Source organism: Scardinius erythrophthalmus, assembly GCF_964197995.2.
Source record: "Scardinius erythrophthalmus genome assembly, chromosome: 15".
In the NCBI taxonomy this organism is placed as follows: Eukaryota; Metazoa; Chordata; class Actinopteri; order Cypriniformes; family Leuciscidae; genus Scardinius; species Scardinius erythrophthalmus.
Window position 1 is genome coordinate 15,809,298 of NC_138235.1, and position 17,520 is coordinate 15,826,817.

Consider the following 17,520-nt stretch of genomic DNA (forward strand, 5'->3'; position numbering starts at 1 on the left):
TTACTCACTCTGAAGTTGTTTCAAACCTGTATGAATTTCTTTTGTTTTTGTTGAACTCAATAGAAGATATTTTGAAGAATGTCAGTAACCAAACAGTTGATCCCATTGACTTCCATAGTAGGAAAAAAAAAATACTATGGAAGTCAATGGGGTCCAAAAACTGTTTGGTTACCGACATTCTTCAAAATATCTTCCTTTGTGTTCAGCAGAAGAAAGAAACTCGTACAGGTTTGAAACAACTTTTCAAATTTGACAGAATTTTCATTTGTAAATGAACTATTCCTTTAAGTGGATATTTTTTCTCCTTTATTCATCATATTGTATGACTGAAGGTAAATTTTTTGAGGATTTGATTTCAAGAACTGTACTGGACACCAACACTTTTTGTTATCTAAAACTTTTTAATAAAAAGGGTGGGGAAAAAAATCCACACATTTTTAGAAAACATTTAATCTCTCCAAAGTTAAATTACAAAGATAATCTACATCTTTACAGATTGTTAGCAGTGAGAACGTCAGTTCAAGAGTTGTCCGAGAAGACTTGACCCATGACGGCCAGTTTGGCGCTGAACGGCTGCACGGGGCAGGAGAGCACAGGAGGTTTCCGTTTCTCTCCTGGCTTCAGTGCGATGCTCTCCGGGGCGCTCCGGTCCCCTGACGTCTCCTCTGATTGGTCCGTGGAAGGCCTGAGTGGTTTTGAGAAGCTGAGGAGTATGTCCTGCAGTTCCCTGCGCTCGTCCTGGTATCGGCTGCAGCAGTGGAGCGCGGCGGGGTCGAGCGGGTGAGCCTCCGTGTTAAATATGTACCCCCCCGCGCTGAGAACGCAGTCCCCGTGCAGGCCGCCGAGCTCAAACTCAGTGCCCGTGTTATGAAGGAAGTTTTCAGGATCGAAGAGGAGGTAGAGGTATTTAATGGTCTCGGCTAGGAAGAAGGACTCCATGCGGTTGTCCAACTTGTGGTCCCTTACGTCCTTCACCTTTGGCGGAAATAAAAAAGACGAGTACGTTTAGAGACTGCTGGATTCAGACTCAATGTTTGAGACTCATTTCGAGACACTCACAGTGGCGAAACCACAGTTCACCCGGCTGATTTTGTCGATCGACTCGATTGCGTCCCGGCCAAGCTGCATGAATGTCGGGTCGCCGGTGGCCTTGTACAGATACATGGCGCTCTCGATCAACTCTGCACAACACAATCAGTTACTTCAATGTAAATGAATCAATACAGATTTCATTGCAAAATGTGAATGCAAAACTTGCTGCCAACATGCCTGTTATTTGCAAAGCCATTGATTGCTAAAGTGTTCTCAGCGGTTGCTAAATTCATGACTTTTAACAACACTAGGCATCATACACTAAAAGATTGAGGATCATACACTACTAGATTTTCAAGTTGTTACAAATACGAACACAACAAAGTTCAAACTCACGCAGAAACATGATATATTTTTTTAACAATATAGAGGAATTTTATTTGAATATATTGTTATATGAGAATTCCCAGTATTTGTTTATTCCTTGAACTTATAACTCGGCACAAAACAATCCACATTTATGAAACCTACAAAATCCTTCTCGAACAACACAAGATCAAAACAACATACACTACTGTTCAAAAGTTTGGGGTCACTAAGATTTTTTTTTTTTTAAAGAGTTTTTATTGAGCAAGGATGCATTAAATTGATCAATAGTGACAGTAAAGACATTTATAATTTTACAAAAATGTATGTTCTCTCTGTTAACTTTTGTTTTTCATAGGATCCTAAAAAAAAGTGTTAGGGTTTCCACAAAAATATGAAGCAGTGCAACTGCTTTCAACACTGATAATAATCAGAAATGTTTCTTGATTATCAAATCATCATATTATAATGATTTCTGAAGGATCATGTGACACTGAAGACTGGAGTAATGATGCTGAAAATTCAGCTTTGATCACAGGAATAAATTACATTTTAATATATATTACAATAGAAAACAGATATTTTGAATTGTAATAATATTTTATAACATTACTGTTTTTACTGTATTTTTGATCTAATAAATGCAACCGTAGTGAGAGACTTTTGAGAACATTAAAAATCTAACCAACCCTAAACATTCAAACGGTAGTGTAAATATTACTTTAGAATGTTTTCTAAGGAAATACATTTATTTTACTCCATTAAACTAACTTTTATGATGAAAAAGATGATCAAATGTTCATACAATGATTCATCAATTGGTGTCAGCAGAGTGAAATATCGGCTTCTTTAAATTTAGACTATTTGTTTTTCCAGGCTGTAGTTCATTATGATATTCTTTATTTATATCACTTACATTTGGTGTATAGTGCGTCTAAGCATGCATTTTCATGTTTATCAACATTTGTCTCAAAAATACTTTTGTAAAATAAAATTCAGAGATGGAAAAAAAGGCATCAAATCACTTCTAAAGCCACAGTTGATATTGATCCAGAATGCAAAATGGTTACATCATTTGAATATATATTTTATGTTTTTAAGAAAAGCTCAGGAATGTGATATAATGGTTTAAAAGACGACTAATCTATGGTTTGAGGACTTTTCATGCATGTATTGCTCTGATAGATACCTGGCCGCAGAGGGTAGCCCTCGCGTTTGTCCACTGTGTAGCCTTGAGGAATGCTGTAGAACTCTGGGAGGCCGCCGAACTGACGCCAAACACTGTAGTAGTTATGAAAGGTCTTTGTGGCACTGGAAATATCACCTATCAAACTCTGAGATTAAATAAACACACGAGCATTACTAGGAGTCACAGGAATCTGCTCTCAGATGCAAACATATAAAATGGTGTTTTCCATTGTCTTGTGACATACTGGACTAGTGTGTGGAGAAAGATCTGCTTTCTCACCTGCAGTCCAGGCCAGAACGCCTCCAGAGACTGAAACACTGGCATTGATACGGTTCCTTTATGCATCTGCACCCACAGATACCAATCATCAAACTTAGTGTAGTTCTTTATGGACTTATCAAATTCTGCAACACACATTTGAAAGTTGATAATGCTTTCACGCAAGCAAGATAAGGAAAGATAAACAGCAATTAGTGGAAATGAGTTGGTGTTATGATGATTATCTAATGCTATCTAAATAAATAGCAATTTAATTGCACATACACAAATTTGGTACAGGATTTACTTTGAAACCATTTTCACTTAGAAATTGCAATTAAACTTCACATATAATTACAAAGGAACGGCAAGTGACACATTGAATTAAACATGGAATTTTGAAGTAGAAAAACTGAAATAGTAAAACTATTGTACAATGCTTGGGTAATACAGCTGCTTTATTAATTATTTAATGTTTACCTTGAAACATGGCCAGCATCTCCTCATCTTGCAGCAGGATGGCCCCCTTTACGAGATACTCGAAGTACGAGTCCACTCCCGCCCCGATCCCTGCGTCCTGAGCCACCCACTTAGAAGTTACGACATCTATATGATTGCCCACCTGAAAAGATGAGATGGTTATGTTAACAAGAACAGTGAATGCTGGAGCCAATAACGGAGTCACAGCACATTAAAAATCCATATTTTTCCAGACTTCTCTATCAGTTTTACAGACCATATTTAACAACTGATAAATGATTTTAAAGCCAACATTCTGACCAAGTATGCTATTAATGCTAATTAATTGCTGGAATATTGTGGTTAGGTACTGTAGTTCATACTCGCTCATTCATTCATTCATTCATTAAAGGGATAGTTCGCCCAAAAATTTATCAAACAGTTGATGGACCCCATTGACTTCCATAGTAGGAAAAAAAATACTATGGAAGTCAATGGGACCCAGAAACTGTCTGGTTACTGACATTCTTCTAAATATCTTCTTTTGTGTTCAGCAGAAAAAAAAAAGTCATACAGGTTTGAAACAACTTGAGGGTGAGTAAATGATGACAGAATTTTCATTTTTGGGCGAACTATCCCTTTAAATTTCACTATGTAGGAACGCTGTGGTCATATAAAAAAATGTTTGCACGTGTGTGAGCTCAGCAAAAAACATTGCTACTCATTTCACATGCAAAGAGGGTTTACATTGCGGCCCTAAAGCCCCACTTAATTCTCAGGGTCAGAGAGAGGGTGGAAACTGATCACAAAAAAATGTAGTTTTAAATGAGCATTTTTGGTGCAAATCAATTGCTAACATTATAAACTAAATAATTAAAAATAATAAAACATGTATGACCCTTTTTAACCATGTCGAGCTATGCAAAATCAGATCTGAAAGTTTTATGGTTCTATTGAATACTTAATCCCAATAAAGAAAACAGGGATTGGGGCAATAATCTGTTTTCTGTGAACTCAAATTCTGTTGTATACAACCAATTATCCTTGAATCACATGGAGAAACAACATAAACATAGATTTTGCCTTTTTAATCAGCCAGCCACCCTGTCCTAGCAGTTGCTGTTAAAGCGATTAACATTCTGGTAAGAAAGCAGGGGCTAAAACATAAATATTAATGTTATTAGAGGCATTTGGTCAAAGCTTTTCAGAAGAGACATTTCTGGGTGGTTTAAGTGAGCGCGGTCAGTAGGGCTGCAGGGTACGGGCAGGTCATTCATGACGCATTACACTCATGTGTTGTAGTATGAAGTAAAATGTACTGTTAATATTGTATGTGGAGTTAAAGGGATAGTTCAACCCAAAATCAGAATTCTCTCTTCATTTACTCACCCTCATACCATCCCCAATGCATAACTTTCTTTCTTCAGATAAATACAAACAATGAGTTCATTCGCCCCGATGGAAACATATTTACACCGTCTGAATCGTTCCCTATCCCCTATATAGTGCACTATGTGCCATTCACCATGTAGAACATAGTAAATGTGTGAATAAGTGACAGATTTCAGCTGCAGTTTCAGCATCTATTTATAATGTAGGGGGCGGAGCTTCAGATTATAGAGAGCATTTGATTGGACAGTAAATCTGATGAGAAGCTGAAGTGCAGAGTGATGTCATCAAAATCACTGACCCATATTGGAGGAAGTGAGACTGTAAGTTTTGAATGATTATATCTTCTCATTGCGAATTGTGTGATTGTTTTGGAGCACACTAGCTTATAGTTAACAGTAAGACTAACATATTTACACTAAAAGCCAAAAAACATCAATTTGATTTCATGGGGACTTTAAAAAGCCATGTAAACACACAGTTTACATATTATGCTTACTCCACGAACATCTAGTTTCGATAACTGAGTTCCCGTAACCACCGGGTGTGAAAGCACCTAGATCATTTTCATGTCTGGGTGAACTATGCCTGTAGAACATCATGGCTGTACTGCAAACAGCTTGATCCCAGATAAAAAGATTTTACCAGGCCAATTTCTGAGCGTTTTCTCCATAAGGCCCGAAGAGCTCTGCGAGCCACGTTCTCAAACACAGGGTCTCCAGTCAGTCGGCTGAGGGTGGAGAACTCCAGGATGAAGGTGCCCACTCCAGCAGTGCAGGTGACGGGGGTCTCAGCGGGGTCCACCCCCCGCAGCAGGTTCACCGTGCCATACGGCATCCCTGTGGGCGTCTCGAAAGCTGAGAGGGGACAGAGTGGAGAAAAACTGACAGCATTATTCAATTATCTTGATCAAATATTATCATGATTCTAATATATGTTTAAATGCCAGATTAGCATTAGTGCATTACATTGAAGGTGACAATAGAATTTCAAGGAGTTCTGGATAAATCCATGCATGCCTTTTGGGCAAAGATTTCTCACACATCCTTACACAATTATGAAAGATGCAATTTTATGTCCCAATACTGGGATACTAGCTAGGCTAATGCTTAAAACTACATGTTTTTCTAAATTAATAGGAGTATGCAAATTCAGTCTTGATTTGTGTGAAAACTATTAGCACGGTAAACTAGTGATGAATGTATGTATGATGCAGGATTTTCAAATACTACTTTTTGATTTAATGGCAGGAAATATAATATATATACTAAAAAACTAAAATGAACAAAATGATAAATGGAGAGTTAAGACAATCATCACATAAAAAACACACTATGCGCTCATTAATCTTTGTTATTTTTATATTAATCATATACTGTTATAGTATTTATTAATATTTTGAGTGATCTTTTATTTTGTATTTTAGTTTTAATTTTTAATTTGAGTCATTTTGCTGTTTTTTTGTCATTTTTATTTGTTTTTGTTTTATATTTCTGTATTTTTATTTTATTTTTCAATAATTTAGAATTTAGCGTTTTTTTTATCATTAAAGGGACAATAAGTAACTTTTTAGGTATTTTATTATCTAAAATCAATATTTTTTTCATAAATATGTCCTCAATGGTGTCCAAATACCTCTGCCAATGATCTGACTTATCCTCGTAAACGAAGAATTTATTATCTTTATATACATGGGACGGGTAGGTCCACGGAGGCTTCCATGTAGTTCCGCCATCTTGAAAAACTATAATAGCAGAGAGGGACAAAAAGTACTAGGCCAACGCGTTTCCACAACGCGTTTTCGTTCAGAGCCCGCGTCAAGTGACTGAAACCAGCAGAAACGGAGCAGAGCAGTGAGAGGCGCTTTTGTCACTGCCCCGGCAAGTTTAAAAGGCTGCACTGCACGGTTAAGTCAAAGGATAACGAGTCCTCTTAGTCGAAAAACTCCACAATAAGACCGTAAAAGGAAACGTGATCGGAGATTACAAAAACAAGGGTTATTAGCTATAATGTCGGGATAGCTAATGCAGGAGAAAGCTTTCAAAAGAGACGCTGAAGTTGCCTGCTTTCTTCTCGACAGGTAAGTCAATGTTAAGGTCTTAATTACAGGCTTTTTATTTTTTTATTAGCCTATATAGACCAGCGTTTCCCAGCGGGAAACTGTGTAAAAAAAAAACAAATCTTTACCATCAATCTCGGATCGTCGGAAGTCTCTAATAACAACAAATAATGCGCACAAATTTATAATACAAATGCAAATCATAAGTTTTTGGCGTTGAATTGCGGAGGTTGCGCTTGCATGTGATTTTATTCCCGTGCCTCATTCCCAGTGCGTCCACATAAAGCTGCCTATTTTTCATTGATGCGCTTACAGTCAAATACACACGAATTGTCACAACGTCCGTCTTGCCGCGTATTCACATCGGTTGTGCTGCTGTCAACGCAACGCGTGCGATTAATATTTTTCAATTTAACACGTTAAAAATATTTAAAGCAGCATTTTTTTCTGTCATCCTTTGGCTAGCGTTACATTATATAATCACGTTCTTCTTCATGCAAATGCTTCTAACCATGCAAGCGAGAAAATACAAAAGAGAATGCGCTGTCTGTGATGCTGACACGACGCGCGCCAGACTCGACTTCTCTTTTGAGCTTTCGCTTTGAGTATCCTCATGAGAGCAGTCTTAAATTAGTTAAATAAAGTCTTAAATGAACGTTAAGAGTTGTGAGAAAATGGGACGCTTGTGGGATCCACATGTGACAGTGCAGAATCAAATAACACTTCATTCATAAAAAGATGCCATTAAACAATTATTTGAAATATACTGTCTTTATGATGTTTCTACATTAATTTGGAGATTTACTGTGAAATTATTAGGCTACATAAAATATAGTAAAAACAAGCTATCTTGTGCAATTATAACAAAATTATATATTATATAAAATTAAAAATGTTTAATTCATTCATTCATTTGTAACATGCATGAACGAAGAAAAAAAAAGGAACAGGAAGAAGAAAATCTTATGGTAGCCTACCTGTCATTTATTTGTGCACATCAAAAAAAAAACAAAACAAAAAAAAAAACCAGCACATTTCAAAGTATAGTATCAAAGTAGTATCGTGACAACACTAGTGTAGGGTGCCACACATTTTTTTTAAATTTCAAAGGGTGCCTTGACTGAAAAAAGGTTGGGAAACACTGATATAGACAGTAGAACATAGTTAAAAGTTAAACAGGCTCTTTGATGAATAGCAGCTATTGAGTAAAGTAGAGATGGTCCTATAAACAAGGTTGTAAGTTTTGTTTGTTCAAAACTGTAACATTCGTTTGTTCGTTGTGTCAAGTTGTAGTTTGTTTGAAATAACAAACCAGTTCACCAGAAGGAAAACTCGACGAGGTGCTATTAGAAGACATCCTGTCAAAGCTTTTTGGTACATATCGCTTACCGTAGATGCAACGCGCATTTGAAAACGCGAGGCGCTGGAGAGCAAAATTAGTTTGATTGCAAAATACAAATTCACCACTAGATGGGAGTAATTCTTACTTACTGCCCCTTTAAAGTCCCCATGAAATCAAATTTGACAATTCTTATTTGTTTTATGAAATATTGCAGTAATTATTATAAATAATTTATCCGTGCACATCATTATTTTTTACTTTAAATATGTGTGTCCTTGTAATCTTTTATCAAAATAACATCCCTCTTGAAGCGACATCTCTTCTCTGATGATGTGTTTAGTGGCGTGAGGGCGGGGCAACCTGTCACTCACATGATCCACCAATAGCAAACCACAACCATCCAATCAATTCCCCATGGACAAAATCAAGCTCCACCCAACATTTCTTCTTGTTCTAGATAGAAGATGTTTCACTCAGATATACATCACAATAGTGAAGAAAACCCTATTGCAACTTCCTTTCCATGCCATCTTTAACAAAATGTATAGCTCATTTTCTGTGGTTCAATGACAAATGCAAAAAACGATTCATGCTAAATATGTTTCAGATAGTGATGTAATTTGAATATGGTTTTGAAGTATCCACGAGCTCCCTCACCAGGCAGCAGTTTGCGTGCGGCGTCCTCTGCCATGCGCAGGAGGGGTCCAGAGCAGGGCCAACCCTCCTCCACCTCCATCCCAGCACGCTTGGAGAGCAGATGGGCCGAGAGAAGCCCACCAACCACTGCAGAGAAACACATTTCATCAAGTCACCAGATTATAAACAGATGCACTGGTGAAACTCACTGAACGCCAATGATCACAGCCCGGTATTACAGGATAAATTAAAGGGGGGGTGAAATGCTCATTTTCACTCAACCTCCTGTTAATCTTGAGTACCTATAGAGTAGTATTGCATCCTTCATATCTCCAAAAAGTCTTTTAGTTTTATTATATTTATAAGAGAAAATAGGCTGTACCGAGTCTTTCCGGAAAAAACCGAGCGTCTGGAGGCGGGCCGTGTGGGCGAAGCCAGAGCCATAGAGAGAATCCGTCGATCTGGGCTTTGTTTATAAAACATTCATCGTCGAAATGCAGGGAACAAACAGTCTACACAACTCGTTCCTGCATCCACTGTTCCTAACGCTGGGTTCTTTGGTAAGCTTTCCCTTACCAAAAACACTTTGGAGACACTATGCAGCGCTGCCGATGATTTCCTGTTGAAGCGCGTTGAGGTGCGCGGTCGCGCTTTTCCGGGAGAAATAATCATATAAGGAGTTCCACTCTGGTCTACGTCATTAGATCCACGGTCAAAAAAAAAAACAGCCGAACCACCAGCCCGGAAGTAAGATTTTCGGCACAGAAATTCTCAGTTTTTCGTCCAAAATATTTTTTAAAAACTTTGGCCATGTTAAGCATGAGAATCCATCTCTTTAACACTGTAAACAACTCTGAATACATGAAACACCATTGTACCCCCCCTTTAAGATAAATGAGTTTTCCAAAAACATGTCCGGGTCATATCCATACATAAACACATGCCTTACCTCGTATATTCGTCTCAAACACAGATGCATTTACATCCGTGTCAAAATCAACCGTGTCCTGGAGCAGAGTGGCCACGCGCTGGAACTCAGTGTGGTTTCCCAATACCTGTGATCAAGAAGGAAAAACATTCAACAACAAACAGAAAACCACTGTACGGCACCGAAGAATCTTGTTGAATGTAATTTCATACCAGCAATGTGTCCAGAGCATCAATGAGTGTGAGGGAAAAACTTGAAGGAAAAAGGGACAAATAGAGAGGTCATAATGATAGAATATGATTTCTGAATCTTCTGAATTATGCGTTCCACTAAATGCAGCAACTTTTTTGTGTACTTTGCGCCAAAGCATCATTGAATGTAAGTGAGAATTTTACTCTGACAAAGTTCGACGAAAAGAACCCCGTTACTGTCCATTTTAATCTTGTGAAACATTATTTGTTTAACGTCACGTCAGCAGCAAGGCTATCTTCATGCAGAGAACACAGTGAATGACAAAAATCTGACAATTAACAAAAAAACTACATTAAACATTTAAGATTAATACAAGACAAATGTCCTAATTTTGAAGTACATCATTTAAACTGATCTCTGATAAAATGTCTTTTTGGATTAAAAACTGTGCAGTCCAACGTTTAACATTGGAGTTTGACAAAGAAGGCATGTCGATAGTTCTTCACCTTTCACGAAATAACCATGTGCAAATGTTTTAGGACCTAAACGTCCCCAAGTTAAAAACTTGATCATGCCTAGATTTAAAATGACTAAAAACCTTCTCATTAGGATTTAGTTAATTTAATTTATTGTCACAGCTTTCATCCCATTGGGTCTGTCACTTGATGGTAATATAGGAGATAATTACTGGTCTAAGGTGGAATTTGACAAGCTGAAAGCCTATTCTGATTTCTTGTTATCGAATAAACTAATATATATATATATATATATATATATATATATATATACACACACACATATATATGATGTGCGTGTGTGTGTCTTAATATTTATAAATAGTTTTTCCAAAGGGAATTCATTTTGACATAAGCTAAATTTGGCAGATCTGTTAGTTTATTTATTTTACGGATGCACCAATATTACAATTTTGGCCATTACCGACAGCCAATAATTCTTTACATTTTAAAGCCGATAAATCTAAATCCAAATTTTGAAATAATTTTAACCTGATTACAAAACCAAAAGTCTCACCATTAAAAGCAATGTCCCAAGCACACAATTATATTGTTCTCATTATAATTGTATATAGTCAATATGATTGTTGCACTGAACCATATTTTTTAAGAGATTCCAATCATATTTCAAGAAATTCAAAAGCATCATGGCGAACAGTGTGCGTCTGAAGCGTCTCAGCTGAACGAAATAATCCATTATTTATCGGCTTTAATATATCGGCCAATTTTTCTTATTGGGCCGATAATGATAACATTAAAAATGAACATATATCGGCCGATACCGATGTGGTGGCCGATATATCGTGCATCCCTAATCTATTCATTTTATTTTTGGGGGAGAATATAATGTGGTTTCATTGGTTAATTGCTGGCCAGATGCATGAATACATTTTAATGTTTGTGACTAACTGCCGAAGAGCGAAATTGTCGAAATGTAGTTTGCCTCTCATTAAATACAGTTGGAGAGTGTTGTGGCGGTGTGTGCTGTCCTTTTGTTTTCCTTGTTATTGAAGAACAGAAATGTTTCTGCTGTAAGCTCATACCTTCCCCATGTGTCCTGTCCATCACATGTCAGGGGTCTCAACTCATCATAAGGATATGCGTTTTCTAAGTAGCTGTTGTAAGCATGATAAAACATCGACTTTATTCTGTCCCTGTTAAGACAAATAAAACAGACAACAAATATCAAACCGCTTTAACCAGGAATGATTGTCAATATTCCTCAAAGCAGTGTAAGGCATTATGACAGGTGCCTAGTTTCAGCTGACTGCTGTATTTACACATGACCATATGGCAAAGCCGATTGACTGACAGCAAATACCCCTTCCTGACCATAAAGGACAGAGATTCGTACTTGTTACAGCAGTTGTAACTACTTATTAACTCTATACGGCACCCCGATCATCTGGCCCTCTTATTACACATCTTTAGCGTATCATAAATGAATCTCACCTGTAATGAGACATTTCCTGCTCAGTAAAATCTCTGCCTTTAACATGACTGATGATGGGAGACAGGTATGTGGCGCAAAAAACGGCGGAGAAAAGGAAAGTAAGCATCAAGTAACGAGATGTGAGCAGACATAAACAATACTATAATTTCAAGCGACATGGATATGCACAAATACTACAAACAGTGACAATAGGAAGTGCACGTAGTACGCATGCGCATGGGTGAATGCTGACGTGCAGGTAGCACGCGCTGTGTTTTAAAATAAAAGTCCTGCGACTGCTACAGAGAACATATAAAAGTCATTGGTTCTAAAAAAAAAAAAACAAAAAAAAAAAACGATTGTGAATAAATAATAATAATAAAAAAATACAAAAATGCATTTCACAGTTTAAGTGTTTTTAAAAAAGCTTTTGTTTATTTATTTTTAAACCTACTTACAGTAAAAGTGGACTAATGGAAAGAATCAACAAAACAATACATAAATCAGCAGCACCATTGCAGCAAAATTATGGATAAACTGACGTCCATAATGAGTTTCTGAACATCGGAAGTGTTGATATGATGAAATGCCTGACAGTTTCCAAACATTACACCATCCAATAAAACTTCAAACACTGTAATTCAAAGAAATAAACACCTCCTTCTACCCAACACATTTTAACAGATGAATCCACTGAAATAACATGAGATAAGTAACTGAGTGTATTTTGTATAGTGTTAGTTGGACCAATGAGAACATGAATAACGTAGTCAGCGTTAAATTATTACAGCTGTAATTTTGGCTCAATTTGCAGCACCAGATGTGAGTGTCCATATATATGTGCATCTAACTGTGCATAACTGTACTTAACATGAATATCTTTTGAACTTGCTATGCATAAACCATATATAGAGCTATCAAATAAAACATATACAACCAGAAGAAAGATAATCATACGATTTCTTATGAGCTTGACACAATCTCAGTGTATCATTTCACTGAAGGAGTATTATACAAAACACTTGGTGTTCTTTTTTCTTTAAGTGAAAGTGAATAAATAATGATAAAGGGAAAATGAATGTGCATACTGTTTTAAATAATGTGGTGTGGACGGAGCTGAAGTGTGATTTAATACGCCGTCACACTCAGCAGCCTCTGCCAGCAGTTTATGAGTCTTCCCATCATTTTCATTCTCCACTGCTGTCTTCCTTTACGCTTCTTCCCCGGCTCGCAAGATGCTTTCTTGCATCTGTTTGCCTGCAAAGTAATACATATTTCCTAAATCATCATCTTTTTATTTCAGATTATTACTATTCAGATTAACTTTATTTTGATTATTCAAGCCACAATCAATCAATCAATCAATCAATCAATCAATCAATCAATCAATCAATCAATCAATCAATCAATCAATCAATCAATCAATCAATCAATCAATCAATCAATCATTATCTAGTAAATAAATAAAATACATTTCTAAATAAAAACATTTCTAGATGACGTTATCCTCTGTTTATTTCAGATTACGATTATTCAGTAAAAAATAATTATTCAATGAACTTTTTGATAAATACATTTATTTCAGAATATAAATATTCAGATTAATGTTTTTAATTATTTAATAAACAAATAAACAAACAAACTAATTCATTTCTAGATTCTTACCTTCTGTTTGTTTTAGATTAGAATTAATTATTCAGGTTAACTTTATTTTGATAAAAAAAAAAAATCAATTTCTAGATGATGTAATCCTCTGTTTATTTAAGATTATAATTATTCATATTAACCTTTTGATAAACAAACAAACAAACAAATACATATATTTATTTATTTCGAATGATCATTGATCATATTGTTTTTAATTATTCAATCAACAAACAAACAAACAAACAAACAAACAAATTATTTCATTTCTAGATTGTTACCTTTTGTTTGTTTTAGATTATAATCAATTATTCAGATGAACTTTATTTTGACAAATAAATTAATTAATTTCTTGATCATGTAATCCGTTTATTTCACATTATAGTTATTCAGATGAACTTTAGTTTGATAAATAAACAAACAAACAAATAAATACATTTCTAGATGATGTAATCCTCTGTTTATCTCACATTTTAATTATTCAGATGAACTTTATTTTGATAAATAAATAAATTAATTCATTTCTTGATCATGCAATCTTGTTTATTTCACATTACATTTATTCAGATGAACTATAGTTTGATAAACAAACAAACAAACAAACAAACAAACAAATATATTTCTAGATGATGTAATCCCGTTTATTTCACATTATTATTATTATTAAGATTCACTTTTTGATTATTTTGATAATTCAACCAGCAAACAAACAAACAAACAAACAAACAAACAAACAAACAAACAAACAAACAAACAAACAAACAAACAAACAAACAAAGCACTATACCAAGCTTTGGGGTCTGCAGCAGTTTTTTCGGATGAGCTGTGCCATCTGTCCCACCACCTTCGCCATGTCCCCGCCTCTGTCCACTCTGCCCCGCTGCTGCCTCTTGCTTTCACTCAAGCATCTGAAGATTTGTGTCATATTATAGATGTCTCGCAGGATACGGTGAACCTATCGCAAAACAGACGAGCGATTATGAAGACGCCACCAAAAAGAGAAGCGCTCGGTATATCAACAGTCTCTAAAAAAACACCAAAGACAAAGTACAGTGTATTAAGGAAACATACATGTGTATGTACAGGTGGCTGTACCTTCTCAGAAGGACAGTGGTCCTTTTCTTTTGATATGTCAAATGAACCAGTCAGATTCTGGACCAAGAGTGAAAAGAGCAAACACAATCAGTTCACCTTCTACAGATAACCAGAAGAGGGCAACAAGTGAACACATATTCATAACTAATCTTCCAGTAGTATGAGAGAATGCTTATGTAATTTATTAAAAGATCAAACAAGAACAGCGAGTCAGAAATGTTACATAAAAATCCATTTGACGTGGATTCTGCTTATCTGACATGACACTTACCAGGTTTTGGAGCTCGACCAGGGTGACGGCCCTGTAGGTGCTGATGATCACAGAATAATCACATGCGCGTTTCCCGTGGGCCACTGCGAGCAGCAGCATTACAGCCACACAGACAGCAGGCCTGTTCACACACTGAGCAAAACAATCACATTATCAATTATCCTAAAGCATCTCATCATGTAACATTGATGATGGGACATTTTCCTTTGGGCAGAACCTGATGCACCAGTAGCCTATCATATCCTCAAAATATAGTTCATCATTATTTACCCAATTTCACTGATAACTGTGGTAACTTTAAGTCTTAAAGGGATAGTTCACCCAAACATTTTAATTCTGTCATCATTTACTCACCCTGAACAGTTCTAGGGCACCATTGAACTATGCACCACTAATATGGAAGTCAATGGTGCCCCAAAGTGGCCTGGTTACAAACTTTCTTCTTTTGTGTTCAAAAATTGTTTGGAATAACCCGAGGGTGAGTAAATGATGACAGAATTTTCAATTTTGAGTGAACTATCCCTTTAAGTGTTTTACACAGAACAAACCATAGTGCAGACTCTTGATCTCTTGAGTTTTACATGGCTGCTATAAAGTCAAATGACCAGAATGCCTGTCAAAGCTCCATAAAACATGTCATAATGCATATAGGCAATAGGTCTGCAACTACTATACCATATTTAGAGACTATGTTATTGTTGTAGTTTTAGGATTTCTCTGATCAAAGCATAATCATGTCTCATTTGTGACCAGTGGGGAGTCACATTTTGAATAAACAAACTGATTCCCATTATAATTCTCCATTTCAAAGCATTGTTACATTAAATCAAAGTAGGCCTAAAAGTAAAAACTATGCAAAGATTATCATTCCTTTCCCCCTCAGTACTGCCTACTAAATAGACTAGCCTACTTTATTCGTTGTTTTTAACTTTATATTTGGTCTCACTGAAGAATTAGATTTTGCTTTTACGTTTTCCATATAATAGAAAAGTAAAAAATGCTGGGTTGTTTCGACACGTTTGGGTCAAATATGGACAAATCAAATATTGGTTTATTTATATTTTTAAACCCGCTTGGGTTTGTCAATATTTGACCCACACATGGCTTGAAACAACCCAGCATTTTTTAGAGTGTATACTCTTAGACACGTTTTATATAATTTTTTAGTAAAGCATGCAGTGTAACTGTTAACTTAATTCTGTGATTAAATGGGTTAATTTAGAATCTGATAACGATACTTAGCCTATCTATTAGTATTAGTAATAGTTTTGCAAGTTACTGATTTTTCAAGAAACAGCAGACAGAATACAGCCGTAGTGCGCATGAGGGATCTTACCATTGACCATGGGATGAAGAGGGACTCTTGCGCGCACCAGTCAGGGCTTGGAAATGTGGACATGGTCCAGCGGCGTCCAACGCCTGTTACATGTTTCTCACCGAACACTTCAACAACGGTCCGACCGGAAAAGAGAATCAACCTTAAAAACGCGTTTTTGGTCTAGTTAGAGTCTGTGGTCTGGCGAGAGGCGCGTTGATGAGGCTTAACCGCGTCCATTCCAGCATTGGTGAAAGAAAAGTGTCGAGGCTCTCATGTGTCTCCGCCGTCACGGGCTGCTGCTGCCATCGCGCTTCTGATTTCACCAGGTCTCTAGTCTGATCAAGTCGAGAAAAATTCCGCGATCAATCAACTTTGCGCTTTGTTTCGGTTTCGGCGGGAGATTACTTAATAAACCTGGTGCACTGAAGGGTTTGAATCTTCACTGGACCTGGCTGCGATCAGGAAATGACTCTTTATTTCTACACTGATTCATGGACAGACGAAAACCTTCATCTTTTTATAGTCCAAACATTTGTGTGAGGTTTCCATGTGCAGAGAGTAGTGTGGTTTGTGTCAGGCTGATAAAATCACCACATGTTTTTTACATTGATTAGATTTTTTTCTGAAGGAAATTCCAGTAATTAAAAGGCAGAGAACCAATAGTGATAATGGCAGGGCAGGGTCATCTTCAGGGGAATGTTGTAAAGAAGGGGTCGACAACTCAGGTCCAGCTCTAGTGTTTCTGAACCTTACTCATATTGTATCATCAGCTCAGCTCAATAGTAAATTAATACAAATTTCACATCAGAGCTGCATTGCTGTAGCCATAATGCTCAACGTGAACATTGTTTTCAATGTACAGTAGGCCTACACTCAGATGTGAATACAGATGGAAGAATAGACCAATCACAATTCAGTAGGCTATGCAAAATAAATGCAAGAAACAAAACTAATCATTATTCAGTATCGAAAAATTGCTATAGCATCATAACAGTCACTTTTAAAACACAAAACCATTTTAAAAATGTATCTTTGACCTGTTAACTGCCCCTGCTAGTGGGAATCTTAGCACACTTTTGCCTCCCCTTTGCCCTCCCCCCTTATAATCGGTACTATTTTATAATCAAATATTTGTCTAATCTTGACAAAACACATCGTTGGAAAGGTTTTAGACTTCAATGGGGATTCATATTTGGTGAAATATATTAGAAGTTATATTGTGACAAATGTATTAATTTGTGACAGGAGAATGCATCAACAGTGTCACGCACTGGCTATTTTTGATATAGAGCCTAAACAAAATCATTACAAGCTCAAATTTTGTGATATCAACAATACTGAAGGACTGTCCTGAGTTTGGTAGCTGTAGCTTGAAAAACTCTAGAAGTTACAATT

General features: G+C 36.4%; 2 protein-coding genes across 3 annotated transcripts; both read right to left on the bottom strand.

The window, feature by feature from the left end:
* Positions 1–386: 386 nt before the first annotated feature.
* On the bottom strand, positions 387–12,054 carry edem2 (ER degradation enhancer, mannosidase alpha-like 2). The gene is made up of 11 exons (XM_081386788.1): positions 11,818–12,054; positions 11,409–11,519; positions 9,871–9,910; positions 9,680–9,785; positions 8,752–8,877; positions 5,339–5,550; positions 3,326–3,467; positions 2,867–2,991; positions 2,588–2,732; positions 1,060–1,181; positions 387–975 (listed from the first exon to the last, which is right to left on the bottom strand). The coding sequence occupies exons 1-11, from the start codon at positions 11,922–11,924 to the stop codon at positions 520–522; spliced, it is 1,692 nt and encodes a 563-aa protein (XP_081242914.1). The 5' UTR covers positions 11,925–12,054; the 3' UTR covers positions 387–519.
* A 146-nt stretch (positions 12,055–12,200) lies between these two features.
* Positions 12,201–17,482, bottom strand: LOC308703110 (uncharacterized protein). 2 transcript variants are annotated; one of them, XM_081386385.1, is made up of 5 exons: positions 16,144–17,482; positions 14,808–14,939; positions 14,537–14,593; positions 14,229–14,396; positions 12,201–13,054 (listed from the first exon to the last, which is right to left on the bottom strand). In XM_081386385.1, exons 1-5 carry the CDS (start codon positions 16,204–16,206, stop codon positions 12,926–12,928), a joined length of 549 nt encoding a protein of 182 aa, XP_081242511.1. In that variant the 5' UTR covers positions 16,207–17,482; the 3' UTR covers positions 12,201–12,925. The 2 variants fall into 2 exon arrangements, with proteins under 2 accessions (XP_081242511.1, XP_081242510.1); XM_081386384.1 differs by having other exon boundaries at positions 12,214–13,054; positions 14,513–14,593.
* Positions 17,483–17,520: the final 38 nt, after the last annotated feature.

Bases quoted from the DNA above. Each gene is read 5' to 3' on its own strand.
- edem2 (XM_081386788.1), bottom strand. From the start codon at position 11,924: ATGCTTACTTTCCTTTTCTCCGCCGTTTTTTGCGCCACATACCTGTCT. The intron at 3,468-5,338 runs GTAAAATCTTTT...TCATCTTTTCAG, and splicing joins AACGCTCAGAAATTGGCCTG to GTGGGCAATCATATAGATGT. The intron at 2,733-2,866 runs GTGAGAAAGCAG...ATTTAATCTCAG, and splicing joins CGTTCTGGCCTGGACTGCAG to AGTTTGATAGGTGATATTTC.
- LOC308703110 (XM_081386384.1), bottom strand. From the start codon at position 16,206: ATGTCCACATTTCCAAGCCCTGACTGGTGCGCGCAAGAGTCCCTCTTC. The intron at 14,940-16,143 runs GTAAGATCCCTC...TGTTTTGCTCAG, and splicing joins TCTTCATCCCATGGTCAATG to TGTGTGAACAGGCCTGCTGT. The intron at 14,594-14,807 runs GTAAGTGTCATG...CTCTTGGTCCAG, and splicing joins TGGTCGAGCTCCAAAACCTG to AATCTGACTGGTTCATTTGA.